We start from the raw sequence: 17,894 nt of genomic DNA on the forward strand, positions 1-17,894 counted from the left end.
TAGTTTGGTGTAGTGCCTAACAAAGAGGATATGGACCAGGCCGTTTGGCTAGTTTGACTAATGAAGAGTGGATTGGTCGATCTTCTAGTTTAGGATGCGTTTAAAGAATGCTCGAAGCAGGGATCCCATGTTGAAGTTGAAGGAAAGTTGACGTTTAATTGTGAATTCGAAGAGCTTCTACTGTATGAGATATGGTAGCTAAGACTATGGCAGTGAACGGTCCATTCGAGAAGAATATACCGAAGAACTCATTTTACCTTTCGATTGCAGATACTTTCAAGAATTACTGGTTACTACAAATTGTTACCACTGGAATCACTGGAATGTTGAAGGTTTCAGGGATTTCAGCTCAACTGGTAGGAAAGTGCCGCTGAGCATAGGCATCGCAGCTTCATCGGACACTGGGTTCCAACAAAAATAACACTTATGAGAGAATTGACAACTTTCGCTTGTATTGAATCAAGCGGGTAAACCTTTGTTAAAGAGAGTGCCCAAGTGAAAGCTTATGTGTTGGTCTCCATGCACTTCACCTACCGATTTAGGAATATACGATTCCGAGGAAGATCCAATTTGAAGCACAGTGGAGTAGTGAATATTGAATTCACATCCACAAAAGAAGTCAAAAAATAAAGTATCCAAATGAAGCAGTCAGAAGAGCCCAAGGACCGATTTTGCAGCCATGCTAAGCACTCACTACCAGGGTTTTTCAAGTTCATTATCAAAAGAGTGTCGAGATGCCATGATCAAAATCGAAGATCAATAATATCAATCCATTCAATTGAATTTGCAAAACCCTATTTTAGTCACCACAGAGAAGGACCCTTGTGGTTTGCGGCATGACAATACCCTGCGCTATGAGTGGGCCGACGTCACACCCGTGCACCACCCAAGAACACCTTCATTTTCTGGCGTCCGTGGCCAAATGAAGCATTTTGGACTTCTAGAATCAAGTTTTGGGGTCATTCAGAGGAAAAGGCCGGTAAACACACGGCTGAAGCACGGTTTTGAAAGTTTTTCACCTAGACCACGTGATGCTACTCGACCCAATAGCAGGCCACCAGCGGCCCAAAAGTACCGTCTAAAGCGTCAATTACAATATATTCCCACCAAGCCTTCGAAAACAACATAAATAATGGCTGGGCCGACGCTGGGGCCCTTTTAACAAAGTGGGCATCTCTTTGGTCACGTGACCACAAGCCCACTACCTCTAAAGCCCGCCACCCCAGCCACCTACGCTTATTGGGCTTTTTGGAAATAAATTTTATCCTCTAATTGAGCTCAAAACGGCATGCCTGAAGGCATGCCGCCCCCCGTTTCTTTAGGGTTCGATTGATTTCGGCCTGCACACACTGCCCCACCGTCTCATCGACACTTTTTTTCGCAACGAACCAAGACCTCACTCTCGAAACCTTTTTCTTCCAGAAACCATGTCTGCTGTTTCCGCCTCGAAAGCCAAAAGAGAAGCCAAGCGTGCCGAAAAAGAAGCCGCCAAGGCCGCCGCAGGAAAGACTACCAAAAAAACGAAAAAGCAGGCTCAGAAGGACGCTGAGGAGAAGGATGTCGATGACGCTGCTGCTCAGATTGCCAAGTTGAAGATGCAAACCGACGAACACGGCTTGTCTGACCGTGTCACCACCGGTGTGTTGGACTCCTTGGAGACCTCGCGTGATATCAAGATCTCGTCGCTTTCGCTTTTGTTCCACGGTAAGGTGCTTATCCAGGACTCCACGTTGGAGTTGAACTACGGCAGAAGATACGGATTGTTGGGTGAAAACGGATGCGGTAAGTCCACGCTTTTGAAGTCGCTTGCCGCCAGAGAGTACCCCGTGCCTGGCCACATCGACGTGTACCTTTTGAACGAGCCTGCTGAGCCTTCGGAGCACTCCGCTTTGAACTATGTGGTGAGAGAGGCCGAGGCCGAGCTCAAGCGTATGGAGGACCTCGTGGAGGACATCATCGTGAAGGACGGTCCCGAGAACCCCGCTTTGGAAGGTTTGTACGAGAAGATCGACTCCATGGACCCTTCCACTTTCGAGTCTCGTGCTGCTGTGATCTTGACCGGTTTGGGTTTCACCCCAATCACCATCAACAAGAAGACCAAGGACATGTCTGGTGGATGGAAGATGCGTGTGGCGCTTGCCAAGGCGCTTTTCGTCAAGCCCACGCTTTTGCTTCTTGACGACCCTACTGCCCATTTGGACTTGGCTGCCTGTGTGTGGTTGGAAGAGTACTTGAAGAGATGGGACTCCACGTTGATTCTCGTTTCCCACTCCCAGGATTTCTTGAACGGTGTGTGTACCAACATGATCGACATGAGATTGAAGGTGCTCACCCAGTACGGTGGTAACTACGACTCGTACGTCAAGACCAGACAGGAGTTGGAGACCAACCAGATGAAGCAGTACCACAAGCAGCAGGAGGAAATCCAGCACATCAAGAAGTTTATCGCTTCCGCCGGTACCTACGCTAACTTGGTCAGACAGGCCAAGTCCAGACAGAAGATCTTGGACAAGATGGAGGCCGACGGTTTGATCCAGCCTGTGGTTCCCGACAAAGTGTTCACCTTCCGTTTCCCCGATGTCGAGAAATTGCCTCCTCCAGTGCTTGCGTTCGACAACATGTCCTTCTCGTACTCTGGCAAGGACGAGGACAACTTGTACGAAGGCTTGGACATTGGTATCGATATGGACTCCCGTGTGGCTCTTGTGGGTCCCAACGGTGTGGGTAAGTCCACCTTGTTGAACTTGTTCCAGGGCAAGTTGGTCCCTCAGAAGGGTAGAGTCATTCAGCATACACACATCAAGTTGGGTGTCTACTCTCAGCACTCCCAGGACCAGTTGGACTTGACCAAGACGCCTTTGGAGTTTGTGAGAGACAGATTCTCTAACATCTCCCAGGACTTCCAGTACTGGAGACAGCAGTTGGGCCGTTTCGGTTTGACTGGTGAAGGTCAGACCTCTCAGATGGCTACCTTGTCTGAGGGTCAGAGATCCAGAGTTGTGTTTGCTCTTTTAGCCATTGAGTCGCCCAACTTGATTTTGTTGGATGAGCCCACTAACGGTTTGGACTTGTCCACCATCGACTCCTTGGCCGACGCCATCAACGCTTTCAACGGTGGTGTTGTTGTCGTGTCCCACGATTTCAGATTGTTGGACAAGGTTGCCAAGGACATTTTCGTCATTGAGAACAAGACTGCCACCAGATGGGAGGGCTCTATCTTGGACTACAAGAAGAAGTTGGCCGGTGAGGTGGTTCTCTAATTTAACGGTTTGTATTTAATGGTATGCGGGTCAAACACGAGTTTGTTGATGTAGTTTTGTAGTTTTGGAAGTTGCAAAAATGGTTGCAGAAATGTCGTCCAGGGAGAATGGTATTTGAGTATGAGGTTTATGGTTGCAAAATGTCGCACCTCACGGAAAGAGCCGATTATGGGGCCTGTTTCCAGAACGAATTAGTAGGAGAAGGCCCTCTATCGTCGACTAGGGCAAAAAAAAGGAAGATTCATCAAAAAAATGGACGAGTCCGGATTCGAACCGGAGACCTTTCGCATGCTAAGCGAACGCGCTACCAACTACGCCACACGCCCTGGAAGAAGTGGTCCCTAGCAGGATCGAACTGCTGATCTTGGCGTTATTAGCACCACGCCTTAACCAACTGGGCCAAGGGACCGACTTGTTATCAGATAAGATGCAGGTTATTTATGTCGCATATATAAAACGGTTTTTTTCGCACCTATAGATTTGTGTATAAACTTTTCTGATACATAGTACAACTAAGTTTCGACTTATAGTGTTAAAAATGCCATATTCGGCCGTTTAAGCCGTTTTTCCGCCGTTTTTTGATTTTTAAGCTGTCTAACACCGTCAAGAGACTAACAATTTGACTCAAAAGGAACTGCGGTTCTGTATTATTCAGACTATTTGAGTTTTAATTGGTTTTAATACTTACTCGCCACTTCTGAGCGTGTTTCAACAGATCCGCAAATGAGACCGTCAAATGGCTACAAGTCTTTGAAGCTCATAATGGTTGCTTGATGGTTCCAGACTTCATGATAAATAATTTGAGTATGTTTGGGACCCACTGAGTTAGCATTGACCTTATTGGCGATACTTCAACTGATCCATGAATGAACCCAGTTCACTCCACCAATTCCAACACCAACAACCGAAGGAAATCTCCATCTACACGCCAATCCAAAACACATCAAGCACTTCTACCCACCATTTCATCCATACGGCCTGCATTGTCTATGTATCCTTGTCTAAAGTTTTGGGCCCGTTGAGAATCGACTCCTCGTAGTTATCGAGGTCAATGTCCCTGTAATGCGGAAGGTGTCTGGGCACGTTTTCAGGGGCCAAGTCAGGGTACTCCTTTCTGATGAGCTTGATCAAAGCATCGTAGAATACCTCATACGCCCGAGCCGAGTAGTGGACTCCGTCAAACAAGTACTCGCTCAAATCAGGGCTGCCCTGCAAGAGCTCGTCGGAAGACCAGCCTCCGTTTTTCTGGAAAAGATACCACAAGTCGAGAAATGGCAACTTGTGGGCCAAGGCAACCTCCCATGCTGCGTCCGCATACTCCCTGGTGTTTTTCGAGCTGGAAAACGGCCCATCAAGCGGTCTGCCTTTCTCCTCACAGGCATCGATGAAAAGCTTCTGGTCATGAAGAGCCGGACCCACAATCACAAGCTTGATGTCCTTCTCCAACGCCAACTTCACCATGGTCTCCAAGTTCAGCTTGTACTCCTCGATCGGCACACCCTGGAAACCGAAAGAAGCATCATTGGTGCCGAGGAAAATGTAGGCTAGGCGGATTTTGCCCGGTCCCTCCAGCTCCGCATCCAAAACCTGCTTGAATATGGGGAGTGTCCAGCGTGTGTTGTAACCCGAGAAACCTCGCTTGACAATGTCCAATTTTCGGGTGTAATCGTCGGCCAACTTGGCAGCTAGCGAAAACCCGCCCTGGTAATGGGAGAATTCGGTGATTGAGTCGCCAAAAAGTAGAAATTTGTCGAATCTAAGTGCCATGGGTTTGTTTTGTTGTGGTGGGTGCAAATAGTTGGGGGTGTAATTTATGCCGGCCGACCGAGGCAGTATAGGTACGACTGTGGCACGGGAGCTTCGACAATGGCCAAGTTGACTTGTGACATTGGGCACTTTGAAGAATAGACGAGGGAGAAGTGCTACTTAAATTGGCATTGGGAGGGTCTTGTTACTTTTGTTTTTTTTTCTTGGAGTTTTGGTGGGGTACACCGAGGGGTGTGCCGGTATGGCAGTGAGAGGGAATGGCTTATCTTGACGTTTGCGGGACCACATTTGTGATTAGGCTTTTTTAAGCGAGGTTCTGATGGGTAGGAGGGGGAGCATTTGGAGAATTTCTGGTGGATAATGGAGGTTGGTCTGAGGCTCATATGTGCCATTGACGGGTTGTGCTTCCGTTGTCGGACCGAGTCTTTCCGAGTATGCGATTGTGTTTTTGATTTCTACTGATTCAATTGATCCGTTTGGCTAGGAAGTATTGACGGTGTTTCTGTTTTGGGGTGTCCTGGCAGGTGAAACCACGACGCCATGTCTCATGGAATGGAGTGCGGCTCGATGCTGAAATACCACCGTCAGGGTGTAAATTGGTCAGGGGATTTTCTCTTTTAGGTCCAATTTTTATGATACGGCGGTGTTAAAAATGCAACAGATCGAGATACAGACCTGAAGACATCAGTCACTGATCCCTGGTTACAGCCAGCAAGAAGAAGTACCACACCAAAGGATAGAAGATCTGGAACGCATCAACCATCGAAACCAGAGCATGGAGAAAGCTGCTATTTTCAAGTCCCTCGTATAACGAGCCCTCCCACATTAGCGCAGGAAATAGCACGAATGTCGTCAAGAACCACGATAACACCCTGACAAAGTGGAGGATGCAACTTCCAAATACTGGAATGTCGAGGTAGAGTGTTTTGTCGCCGAGTCTCCATCCCTGTGCTGCTGCTATCACGATCCAGGCATCAAAAGCGAAGGAAATGGTGAAGAGGAATAATCGAAAACTCCAACCTGGCGGGAATTCCACACCCAAGTGAAACTTCAACCCTTTGAGAACATCCACGCTCAGCGAGTCAAGCTGTTCGCCTTTCTCTCCAAGTATCTGTTCGTGAAGTTTCTCCCTCTCTACTTCGGTCAAAGCTTCTACAAGCAGGTTCTTAAACCCTTCAGTCCAGGTTTCCACAAACTCCTCCACATCATCCACATCCAGGGCCTGTGCCACCAAAGAGCCCAAATCGTTCAAGAAAGCAACAAAAGGAAGGTCTTTTTGGTTGCAAATTATCTCGCTTTCTTCTGTCTCACGGCACAAGCTGGAAAAGTAGTAGTAATACGTAGTTCTTCCGTGGGGCCATTGCAGGGGTAGCATGTTGGCAGCATCACCTGTGGATCCTTTCTTAGCACTTTCCAAAGCATTGATTGTGTTTTGCATGACATTAATCCATCCATGGGGATCACTATTTGAGATCTTCTGAAGCGGAAATGGGGCCAGTGTTCCGAGGAGGAAGTTGCTGAAAATGAAAAGATTCAGCAGGTACCAACTGATCATTACAAATGTGATCAATACTTTGGAAAAGCTGAATTTTGGCTTGAAATGTGGGGTTTCGGTTGGCTTGTTGGTGCTTGAAAGAAAGGACCTCATCTCGATCGAGTTGTCCTCGTCATTTGTCTTTTTGAAGGATGACATGGTATGCTTTCCAGAGCCTTTCCTATGGTCAATTGACTGTGATTTAAGAGGTGTTGGTGGATTGGAATGTGTGCAAAAAGTTGAAGATCACCTACATCTGCACGGTTTTGAGCACCGGTAATCTATGAAATTAGCACCTCGTAAATCGATGGATTATTGGGAATGTGAAATCACGAGTTTTACAAAATTACTTTAGAATTAGCAAAGTTGAAGCAAATCATGGGCGGTCGAACAACGAATCAGGTGATATTGCTTGAAGGCGGTGCTGATGGATTGTCAAGCACTAGGCTAGTCTATCCACCTGAACTATCTTCCTTCCTTCCAGGCAAGCATCGAGTCAAATGAAATAACTAGGGGGATAATGGATGGTATTTCACCTGAAGAACCTTCTTTGGCGTGTTCAAAATTGGCAACGAATGCCTTCATGACTTGAATCCATCCATCGTTGTCTTTTCCACAACCTCTGGATTGGAATCGGAGCCAGGGTTCCAAGAAGTTGATTGCCATATATGAATACATTAGCCGTCGCCAGCACAACACAGCTATGGATGATATAGCAAAGCAATTGGTTTATCTAGATCGGTTTAATGATATTCATTTCTGGCTCCTCTTTCCGTAGTATCCTTTGTATCTATGATGCTCTCAATAATTTCCGGGATATCCTTCGAATCCATGATGCTTTTTTCAGCGAGATATGGATTGTCGGACACTTTGATTTGTCCTTGATTGCAGTTGCAAGGATGATCTGGTGAACAAAAGGACAATTAAAGGTGGCCCACCTGCAAATTGCAATTTTCAAGCTTTCTGGGTCAGCGGTGCATCATAGTATGAGAAAGATCCTTGGATAGTATCACGAACTGCTTATCTCTTCGACTATCCTTTAGGGCTACTTAGGTCATGAATCAACCTCAGCGGTGATAGTTTGATGATCCTGCCGGCGAAAGATCTGCTTCTTTTCCCCAGAGTATCTCCACTACCGTATCTTCACTGCCATAAGTAGCTCTGAAAATATCAGCCAAACACACTGATGTGAGTATGTCACCACCTTCGCATGCCCTTTGAGATCCACAATCTTTCGCCAATCCCAACCAACACCACAAGGAAACCAGATCCCCCAATCCGAGAATACCAATCATATAATTGGACGATTTAACGCCCAATCACCCCAGCCCTTCACCTCAACGAATGCTCTTCTCCTTCCAGCCCAGACTCCTCGCCTGTTCTAGCAACCTGTCGAGCTCTGCCTCCGGATCAAATTCCTCCACAACCTCCTCCACTACTTCCTCTTCATCCTCCTCCAGCTTCTTGTGCTTTCGTCTGGCCTTTTTCGTCCTGTTCTGCTTCACCATCCGCTCACGTTTCGCCAAAACAGCCGTTCTGCAATTTTCCGGATCCTGCTGCTCCTCGAGCCAGAGCGCTAGTATCTCCCGGGCTCTTTTTCGGTTCTTCTCCTGTGACCGGGAGTACTGGCACGTCACGACCTTGCCTGTGGGAATATGGGTGAGTTGCACCTTGGAGTTGGTTTTGTTGATCTTCTGGCCTCCTGGGCCACGGCCGCCTTTTATGAATTCCTCATTGATTTCTTCTTCTTTTATGAGCCACAAGGGCCGAGGCGGTAGTTGGGTTTTTTTCGGAATTGCCGAAAGGCGGGTCAGGATGGAGAAGGTTCGGATCATGGAGTGAGCGCTGCAGGTTTATCAGTGTTGATGCGGGTGGGGTGGAATGGGTGCAAAATGGGTGGATTTGGGTGGTTTGTGATTTTGGGGACATGGGCAGATGAATCAAACAAAAAAAAAAAAAAAATGGGCGGTGATTTTGGGATTTAGGGGAATTGGTTGGAGTTAGTTGTCATTTTGTGAAATTGAGGGGATTTCTGGTGGTGTGGGCCTGGAAGTGAGTGGTGGTGGTGGTGGTCTCACAGTGGACAGTTACGTACTGAGATAAGAGCTCACTGCCAGGTGGGTCGGTTCTTCGAAAGACTATGTGAGGATTTTAAAGATTGCCTGAAAATGTAGAGAGAACCTTTTTGAGAGTGTGCACGGGCTTTTGCAGCAAAATGGATGACAGTTGTTGGTCTGGTGGTGAAGTGAGCTAGCCTAAGTGCTCAGATGTCTCACCAAAAGCTGGTCAAAAAAAACGAAGATTCGTCAATTGTGACAAAATCATTGAATTGACTCTTTTTATCCTTTGCATGCCTTATTTCTCGGTACATCAGTGCTGGTGCTTCATACGTACTGGTGCTTCACACTCTAGACTCTGAACTACTTGATGAACAGAACAGAGGCTGACATAAAGTGATTTTGGGTAGGAAGTTCATCTTTGTTTATTTTTTTTGGTGGATCTTCTGCTCCTGCTTTTCTAATAGCTATTTCATCTGTCTAGGGAGATGGACGATTACTTGTAGATGCTGCTTAGATCCTTGAAACATCATCTTAAGCGAATGGCACTCACATAAGCAGACCGAACAACACCATGAAGGGATATACAAAGGGACTCTTTTCAATGATTTTAAAAGTTCTTTTGACTGTTCACTCAAATTATCGCCACCACATTGCACATATACTGTCAATGGGGCGGTACTACCTTTCGCTTAGACTAACTGATACACTCAAATCAAAGAACTTATCAACAAAATATTATGAATACATTGACCCCCAAAAGAGAACTCCTCGTTGATGTCAATAATGGATCTCCTTTCTGGGGGTACCCACTTTCCCGTAATACAACTCCATGAACCACTCACCCACCTACCGCCCAATCCACCAACCAAACCGTAAACGCAGCTTCCCACCTTTCCGCAAGCATCACCGCTAAAAGCACACCATCCTGGCTCCCTTCGACCCCGCCACTCGTATTTCCCAAAAAGGCCCGATTCAGGCCGCCTTGCAGAGCCCACCATGCTTTGTGTTTCCTGGCTGCAAAAGGCCCGACCAAGCAGCATTGGTTCCATAAGCTATAAGCTATAAGTCCATGAGCCAATTAGCTATAATACTCAATTAGCCAGCTTCAATGTGTGTTCTACCGCTACATCAAGTCTACATTAAGTCTACCTCAATGCTACAGTCTCCCTCAATGCTAACCTCCACACCCAAACTCAATTCCACCAAATCCACCGCCAAAACCCAATTCCACCAAATCCACAAACTTCTTTCAAATCCCATGTCAAAATCAATCCCATCAAAATCAAAGCACCACCCCCTCGGCAGTCCCACCCATACTGCACTTCCGTGTGGGTGGTCCACAACCGCTTACACAATGGCCCTTCTCCACAATGGCCATTCCAAAGCACCGCCTCCACCGGCCTCCACGAAAAATCTGTACATCTAGAAACTGAATACTTTCGAAACCATTGACCATTTTCCACATCTCCATTCATGTTTCTTCTTTCTTATCTCCTGCTTCTGCTTGCCTTCGCTCCATGCAATGCAACGCTCTAGACAACAATGCTGGAGGTGCCAGACGGACGTGAGCAGATTCCGTGCAACGGTTCATTGTAGAGCCTTCACGAAACCATTAGTCAGAATTAGTAAGCCAGGCAGTGGGAGTATACGACACTGTCGCATTTGCACCCAATGGGTCCAGTACTCTCGATTTAAAAGAAAAAATAGAAACCATAAAAAACACAGAAACGTCGTTTTCTTCAAAAAAGACAATTTTTAGTAGGCCTTCACCAATGACGTCCCAGCGGAATCATCCACGGCAGTCCCACTTCGCCCGATTGGGAAAATCAGCAGATATGCCGGCGCTTCGAGACCGCTAATTCGACGTCTCATCCGCTAGGCCTCTCGGCAGTTGCTACTGCCAAGCACACGCCGACAGAACTAAAAAAGACAGGTGTTACGGTGGAAAATATGGAAAATCCGGTGTATGGGCTGTTTCGGACGAAAGGACCGATTTTGTAAGGGTCCGATTTTCCACCACCTGTTCCAGTGGTGAGATGCACCTGGGGTCTGCCCGAGGAAGAAGTATATAAGGAGCAAAAATCCACTAGATCGAAGGATGCCAATTTTTTGATTACACTTCTTCTTCCTCTTCCTCAACCTCTTCCTCCTCCCTCTCGCCCAAACCCTAAACCCTATCCGTCCAAAGCTTGGCCGTGCACCCTGACATCATACCCTAACTCCAGGTGGTCGCACTAAACTTCACAGCCCTATTTATCGCACCAACTACTCACTCCACTTTCTTCCACAATGTCAAAACAGTACACCATTGTGATCAAGTTGGGCACGCTGTCCCTCGTGGACGAGGTGACCCGTGAACCCCGGATCGCCAATTTGTCGAATATCGTGGAAACCGTTGTTAAACTCAGAAGAGCAGGCCACCGGATCGTCGTGGTGCTGAGTGGAGCCATTGCCTTTGGCATGAAGCGAGTCAACACCCAGGAGAGACCCAAGCAGTTGGCGGCGTTCCAGGCGTTGGCGTCCGTGGGCCAGGGCCGCTTAATTGGCCTTTTCGACGACTTGTTCAGACAGTTGAATCAGCCCATTGCCCAGATCTTGCTCACCAGAAACGACATCATCGACTTTGCCCAGTACCGAAACGCCACCAACACCTTGAACGAGCTTTTGGCCATGGACGTGATCCCCATTGTCAACGAAAACGACACGTTGAGCGTGGCGGAAATCAAGTTTGGCGACAACGACACGCTCTCGGCCATCACCGCAGGCATGATCCACGCCGACTACCTCTTTTTGATGACCGACGTGGAGTGCTTGTACAGCGACAACCCGCGTCTGAATCCCGAGGCCGAGCCCATCGTGGTGGTGGACAAGATCGACGACATCACCGTCAGCACCGAGGAAGAGGCGGGCGGCAGCAAGGTCGGCACCGGCGGCATGACCACCAAGCTCATTGCCGCCGAATTGGCCACCAACGTGGGCGTAACCACCATCATCACCTTGTCCCTGCAGCCCCACTGCATCTTGGACATTGTGCTGAACATCCAGGACACAGACGAGAGCTGGACTCCGGCGCAGCAGGCCAAGTTCGTCGAGCAGGAAATCGACAACGGCAACATCCCCTTGCACACGCGGTTCTTGGGTCTTCCTCGCGACCAGCAGATCAAGCTGGATAGGCGTTTCTGGCTCTTGCACGGTCTCAAGACCAAGGGCACGATTTACATTGATCGCGGCTGTTTCCAGGCGCTCACCAGGAAAGACAGAGCTGGGCTTTTGCCTGTGGGTGTTGTTTCTGTCGAGGGCAATTTCAATGTCCACGACTGTGTGTCGATCGAGGTGTTGCCTACTCGTGAAAGCGATCACAGCGAAGGCGTGGAGGTGGGCCACTGTAGAGTGAACTACTCGAGTGCCGAAATCGAGTTGATCAAGGGCCACCAGCTGGCGGACATTGAGAACATCTTGGGTTTCGCCGATTCCGAGTACATTGCCCACAGAGACAACTTGGCCTTCCCACCTTCGCTCCCCACGCCTGCCACCGAGTTGCAGGAGTTGACTTTGGACGACGACGACGAGAAGAAGTCCGAGAAGGACGTTTCCGCCTAGCCGTGCTGGGTCTGTGTATATGTCAGTGTAATTCTCGAGAGATGGAGTGTAGCCGTCGGACTAATACTCTAATGATTGAATTGGATAGACAGTCTGCTTGGATTTGTATCGTTCCGTAAAAGAGCCAATTGATACCGATGGGTTCGATTAGACAGGTTTGTACCACCTTTCTAAAGCCTCTTTAATTGAAAATATACCTAAACAGAGTTACATAGACTAGTAGCTCCCAGACTTAAGGACGAGCTTGTAAATGTCACACAGCTTTTTGCTGGAATGCAAGAAGTACAAATATTAGGTGGATCATACAAGGACTGATTCGGTCCCAGCTTGATCTGATGACTTTGACCAGTCAATATAGCAAACTTGACATCATTAATTTTGAACTTCAGTTTCTTGTTTAATATTCTGAATTGAGAAACCAAAACGTAGACACTATTACGGACGTTCAAATACCGAAGGAGTATTATGAAAGTGTTGCATCAACATGGCTTAGACTGAGACACCAAATGACGATACCATCAATGATCCCATCAATGATATCACCAAATGACGATTCCACCAATGCTTTCACCAAATGACAAAACAACATGAGTTTTGAGTCCTCCAACGAAAACAATCATATTCCACCTCTTGCTTCCTGACAGCTCGCAGACGTTCTAAGCCATAACCTTATCTCACCAACCCACATCATCTTCGACGAAAACATTCCCAACTTCCCCCAAAACATCCAATTCCCACTCAAAAGTCATAGCTCCAACTCCTCAATTCAAAAAAAACAAGTCTATCAGTAAATCTCCCATCACCGCTGCTCAAATCCTCCCCTCTAGATCACCGCACCTTAATGGCTGCAAACCAGTATTTCAGCCTCTACCATCCACCATCCACCATCCACCCAATCGTACCAAAACACCAAAAACCCAAAACTCCAAACTCCAAACGACCTCCTTTTCTCCCAATTCCTCCCACCCCTAAAATCAAAATCAAAAATAAAAACCCACCAAATTCACCCCACCCGGTACTTCCTCTAACCGGTCGCACCAACTACATCAACACCTACTCCTCCTAATCCCAAAACCACACCCCAATGGCTGCGCTACGGCCGCTTACGGCCAACCTGCGGCTCCGGCGTCTTCCGACAGACCTACCGCTCGGAGATAGCCGTATTTCCACCGTCGCCGCCCACAAACTGAACATATATGTTGGCACCACGCTGGGGCTGATTCTCCATCTCCACTGTTTCGAGGACGCCGCCGAGTACATGCTTATTTTGAATCTAAGGGTCACCGAGAAGGAGGCGGCGGTCACGAAGATCTTGCCGCTTCCGGACGTCGACTTGTGTTTGGTGGTGTGCAACAGAACCTTGTATGTGTACACGCTACCGGAGCTTCTGCCCTGCCATGTGGGCAAGATCAAGGACGTCAACGACGTGCTGGCGCTCAGCCAGGTGAAGAACCCGAAAACAAAGAACTTGTTGGACAAGGCGATCGTGTTCACGTCCACGAGGCTCCGTGTGGTCCAGTACGTTTCTCAGTCCGTGAAGCTCCTACGAGATATCCCTTACAACGGCGCCGTGTTGGGCATTTCCTCGGCCGCAGGCACGCTGGCCAACTACAGCAATATCTGTTTGGTCGCCAATGGCGAAAACTACGACGTTGTTGATATGCAACAGACTCGCCGGATCTCGCTATTCGAGCATAACCCTGAAAAAGCCCCTGGGATCCACCCGGCAATTCTCCCGTTTGACGCCGCTGGCGGCGAGGAGTACCTTCTACCGGTCCGTACCAACGAGAGCATGTCTATGGCTATGTTCATCAACTCTGTGGGTGATGTCACGCGAGGAACTTTGACCTGGATCGATGTGGGGTACCCTACCAACGGCATGGCTGTGATTTGGCCCCACGTATTGGGTCTTTTTAAGGATGGTGATGCTCTCAAGTTGACGCTGAGCTCGTTGGAGACGCTAGAGGTTGTCGAATCGCAAAATATAGAGGAAGTGTTTGAGGAGCTCGAATTGGGAAAGCCTGGAGACCTCCGCATCCAGCGCATGAACGAGCCGGTCTTGTTCGCCCATGAAGAGTTGCTGGAATGGCTACCCAAGGTGGATATCGACGGCAATGGCGGTCCATACGTATCCTTACAGCCTGCCCATGTCGTGCTACACAACGAAGACTCGCTTTTTTACATGTACCAGGAGAGCTCGTTGTGCTTGAAGTTGAAGGCTGTGCTTGATGGCTTGGAGGAAGAAACCGACTGGGAAAAGCAGGTTGAGGAACTTGATAACGAGGCTGGCGTGCTCAGGCTCTTGTATGTCATTCTTTTGCTTGTGACAAGGTCCGATAAATTCACAGATGCTGTTCGTACCTTCGACTCAAGGATCTTCCTCTACCTATTTGAGGATCTCGACAAAGAAGTGTACGATGGGCTAGTTTTGGAAAAAGTGGTGTGGCGAGTGCTTGAGCATTTCCGGCCTCTTGAGGTAACTGACGACTTCAGAACGCTGTTTCTCAAATCCGTGTATTCTGAGAGTGATCGTGATCTGGCGGTTTTTGATGCGTTGCGTTATTTGATTTATCAAAGATCCACAGTCAAGCTGGCCATTGAGTTGGTGGATTCAGAAACTGAGTTATGGGTGTCTGAACATCCTTCCAACAAGAAGCTTATCGGTCTTTTTGACGATAAAGGCTGGAATTTAGTCAGGCTCCATGTGTTGCTTTTGCAGCAGAAGCTGTTGGAGGAAGGAACGTCGGTGGATAACGGTGCCGAAGAAATCACTGCTCTTGCTTTCAAGCTTCTCGAGAAGCGAGTTGAGGAAGAAGGTCTTGTTATTTTGGAAGACGGCATTGCCTCCAAAGACGATTATTCCGTGGACTTGGTCGATGTGATCTTCACACAACTCAGGGACAAGTTCGAAGACAGCGATCTGTACAACAAGAATCTCCTCGAGCTCCTCAAATCATTCCCAGACAAAGGGCTCAGGTTTCTTGAGGCCAACAAGCATGGGAAGCACAAAGCCACCCATAAACACATTCTTGAAGAATACTCCAAGCTTCACGACCTCGATGCTGGCTTTTCCTCTTTGAAAGTGGAGTTCATCGAGCAATCATTTTCTGACAGTTTAAAAGAAAAGGGCGAGTTGGACACATCGCTAGCCAGAGAGCTTCTTGTGGAGCAGCTCGAGTTTCTTCAACTGCAACATGACTCGCTTGCAGAGGAATATGTCAACTTGGACATCCTTCTCTCCACCTTCAAAGTCGAGCACGATCTTTCCAACGGCCATATCCCCACCATCAATTGGATCGACTACTTGACAATTCATGGCTCTCGAAGTGAGTGCAAATCTCTCGCCGCCATATACACCAAGATATACGAGCTCCTTTTATGCTTGTCTCTTTACGGCGAGCAACTTCCCACACTTTCCTTCGAGGACAATGAGGCCATGAACTACCTATCCACATTGTTTTTGGAAACCGAATGCGATAAACGCATTGCTGAATGTCTCCGCCATGGAGACCATAGAACCGCTGATTGGTTTGCAATCCATGATCAGCCACCGCTCCCTGTTGAATCCACATACGTCTCTCAGATAAAGCCCAGTCTTGAGGCCCGCTTCACAACTAGAACTGAAGAAGACATCAAAAATAGCATGAAGCAGATCCTCGAAAGTTACTTGCTTTACGAGGACTCTCTTCCACGAAACGAAGGAGTCAAGCATTTGGTGGCAGTCTTTGGAGGGTACTTCTCCTTCCCAGAGCTTCTCCATCTCATGCCATCCGACTTGCCCCTTGCATTCCTTTACGACTACTTGACAGCCGTATTGGTGAAGAACGAAGTCCAGAAGATAGACTCGGACATGATCAAGATCCTCCACCGGTTGGATCTGAAACTTACAGGAAAAGTTTACGACGATTTATATGCTAGCTATAAAGGCATTTTAGAAGAGGCCAACGAAAGTGGTGCCTAATTAATAGATCTCAAAGAATCCCAAGGAGCACCAAAAGGTAGTCGACGACCATGCCGGCCCAGAAGATGTAGCCAGTGACAATGTTTCCGGTGAAAGTGGCCCAACAGCTCTTGGGGTCATCCAAGTTGACCTCCTTGAGCTGCCTGAAAAGTCTCAGGAAACCCCATGCAGCCGAAAGGTAGAAGAATGGTCCCATAGAGTTCATGAAACCAGCAGTCAAGAACGTAGCGACTTGCAAAGCCCCCATCAGATACATGATAGGCTTACTCTTGTCGCCCCAAGCCAAAGCCGTGGACTTGATGCCGGCGTTGACATCGTAGACCTTGTCCTGGTGAGCGTAGACAGTGTCGTAGATCATACACCAGAACCACTTGGAAGCAAACAAGGGACCGGCAACCCAGAGATTAAGTGGAGCGCCAACTGCAGGGAATCCAAGCAAGCAGCCCCATGCAAAAGTAATTGAAAGCACCGCCTGAGGGTAGTAGGTGTATCTCTTGAAAAGCGGATATGCGGCAACGAAAGGAAGGGAAAGAGCACCCAAGTAGAAGCAGTCAAACGGAAGAGAAAGCAACACTGCCAAACCAGCAAAGCACTGCACGCCCATCCAGGCCACGGCCTGAGGCACAGACACTCTTCCACTAGCAATTGGTCTCTCCACCGTACGTGCAACCTGGTTGTCCAAGTCCCTGTCCCAGATATCATTGATGGTGCACCCTGCACCTCTCATAACCAAAGCGCCGATCGTGAACAACGCAATTGTCTTCAATGTTAATGCCAACGGAGCAGCAATTGAGTATGCACCCATGGTGATGGCCCAGAAACAGGGCGCTAGCAAAAGGAGCGTTCCGACTGGCTTCTCAAGACGCATGAGCTCAGCGTATGGGATCCATTTTTCAGGGAGCTTAGCGAGCCAGCCGAGATTGGCCAAACGAGCAAGACGTGCTGCTTCCAACTCCTCTGGTTTGAATACCTTTTTGGTCACTTGTTTTCTCTCCTCGCCATGGTCTTCTGGAGGCTCCGTGGGGTTCTTTGGAGGTGTAGATGGATCAGTGACGATCGGTTGTTCCTTGAAAGTACCACGAATGAGAGGGGTGGTGATGAAGGTCCTCCTAAGAGCGATCCTAGAAGTAGGAAGAACAGACCGCCTAAGCGCCAGCGAGAGCGGGGCGATTGTGAGTCTGAACATGCTGAATAGTGTGGTCTGAAAAAGTCGCTTCGCGCATTGTAGAGACCAATGGAGGTGGGACGTTTGGGGATCCTAGACGGTGGTTTTGTGGAACAATGAGGAGTTGAATGACCTTGTTGGCTTTGGGTATGTCGAAGAAGGGGGATTTGGCGTTGGGGTTGGATTTTGGAAATGTGGGGTAATTGTGGAGGTATGTGCACCAGAGTGGTTGCACCAGTATAGGTGGAAGCAGGGTGATTCGGGGGAGGAGTTGATCTAGACGACATACGGCAAGTGGTGTTAGGTCCCGCTTAATGTTTCAGCTATGGTTGAGATCCTCAGCGTCCTTGATCCAAAGAATTGGGCCTCTGTTGCATCACATCTATACCTAATGCAACCCAATGGAACCACACCATGGGAACCAAGCGGCCATTTTGGTCAATGTGGTAAAAGCACCTTCTAAATCACCAGAATCTGCCCAGACTTCAGATCAAGACCTCTGCTAGACACAACTGAACCAGCCTCATAGTCCTCTCCAACCCCTGCC

General features: G+C 48.2%; 7 protein-coding genes and 2 non-coding genes across 9 annotated transcripts; 3 read left to right on the plus strand and 6 right to left on the minus strand.

Annotated features, from left to right (window-relative positions):
• Positions 1 to 1,427: 1,427 nt before the first annotated feature.
• On the plus strand, positions 1,428 to 3,260 carry KRE30 (ATP-binding cassette family ATPase; the record flags this gene model as incomplete). The annotated part of the gene is made up of 1 exon (XM_024858612.1): positions 1,428 to 3,260. One exon carries the CDS (start codon positions 1,428 to 1,430, stop codon positions 3,258 to 3,260), a length of 1,833 nt encoding a protein of 610 aa, XP_024713099.1.
• Positions 3,261 to 3,513: 253 nt separating this feature from the next.
• On the minus strand, positions 3,514 to 3,586 carry C7M61_003269. Its single transcript has one exon. It is a non-coding gene; the product is annotated as a tRNA-Ala (tRNA).
• A 9-nt stretch (positions 3,587 to 3,595) lies between these two features.
• On the minus strand, positions 3,596 to 3,669 carry C7M61_003270. The gene has a single exon. It is a non-coding gene; the product is annotated as a tRNA-Ile (tRNA).
• Positions 3,670 to 4,247: 578 nt separating this feature from the next.
• Positions 4,248 to 5,027, minus strand: IAH1 (isoamyl acetate-hydrolyzing esterase; the record flags this gene model as incomplete). Its single annotated transcript, XM_024858613.1, has 1 exon — positions 4,248 to 5,027. One exon carries the CDS (start codon positions 5,025 to 5,027, stop codon positions 4,248 to 4,250), a length of 780 nt encoding a protein of 259 aa, XP_024713100.1.
• A 688-nt stretch (positions 5,028 to 5,715) lies between these two features.
• C7M61_003272 (uncharacterized protein) lies at positions 5,716 to 6,720 on the minus strand (the record flags this gene model as incomplete). Its single annotated transcript, XM_024858614.1, has 1 exon — positions 5,716 to 6,720. One exon carries the CDS (start codon positions 6,718 to 6,720, stop codon positions 5,716 to 5,718), a length of 1,005 nt encoding a protein of 334 aa, XP_024713101.1.
• A 1,178-nt stretch (positions 6,721 to 7,898) lies between these two features.
• Positions 7,899 to 8,396, minus strand: C7M61_003273 (uncharacterized protein; the record flags this gene model as incomplete). Its single annotated transcript, XM_024858615.1, has 1 exon — positions 7,899 to 8,396. One exon carries the CDS (start codon positions 8,394 to 8,396, stop codon positions 7,899 to 7,901), a length of 498 nt encoding a protein of 165 aa, XP_024713102.1.
• A 2,514-nt stretch (positions 8,397 to 10,910) lies between these two features.
• On the plus strand, positions 10,911 to 12,221 carry PRO1 (glutamate 5-kinase; the record flags this gene model as incomplete). Its single annotated transcript, XM_024858616.1, has 1 exon — positions 10,911 to 12,221. One exon carries the CDS (start codon positions 10,911 to 10,913, stop codon positions 12,219 to 12,221), a length of 1,311 nt encoding a protein of 436 aa, XP_024713103.1.
• A 1,084-nt stretch (positions 12,222 to 13,305) lies between these two features.
• On the plus strand, positions 13,306 to 16,145 carry C7M61_003275 (CORVET complex subunit; the record flags this gene model as incomplete). Its single annotated transcript, XM_024858617.1, has 2 exons — positions 13,306 to 16,116; positions 16,140 to 16,145. The coding sequence occupies 2 exons, from the start codon at positions 13,306 to 13,308 to the stop codon at positions 16,143 to 16,145; spliced, it is 2,817 nt and encodes a 938-aa protein (XP_024713104.1).
• A 47-nt stretch (positions 16,146 to 16,192) lies between these two features.
• C7M61_003276 (4-hydroxybenzoate octaprenyltransferase) lies at positions 16,193 to 17,368 on the minus strand (the record flags this gene model as incomplete). The annotated part of the gene is made up of 1 exon (XM_024858618.1): positions 16,193 to 17,368. The coding sequence occupies one exon, from the start codon at positions 17,366 to 17,368 to the stop codon at positions 16,193 to 16,195; it is 1,176 nt and encodes a 391-aa protein (XP_024713105.1).
• Positions 17,369 to 17,894: the final 526 nt, after the last annotated feature.

This window comes from Candidozyma pseudohaemuli, assembly GCF_003013735.1.
Source record: "Candidozyma pseudohaemuli strain B12108 chromosome Unknown scaffold00008, whole genome shotgun sequence".
Taxonomy (NCBI): Eukaryota; Fungi; Ascomycota; class Pichiomycetes; order Serinales; family Metschnikowiaceae; genus Candidozyma; species Candidozyma pseudohaemuli.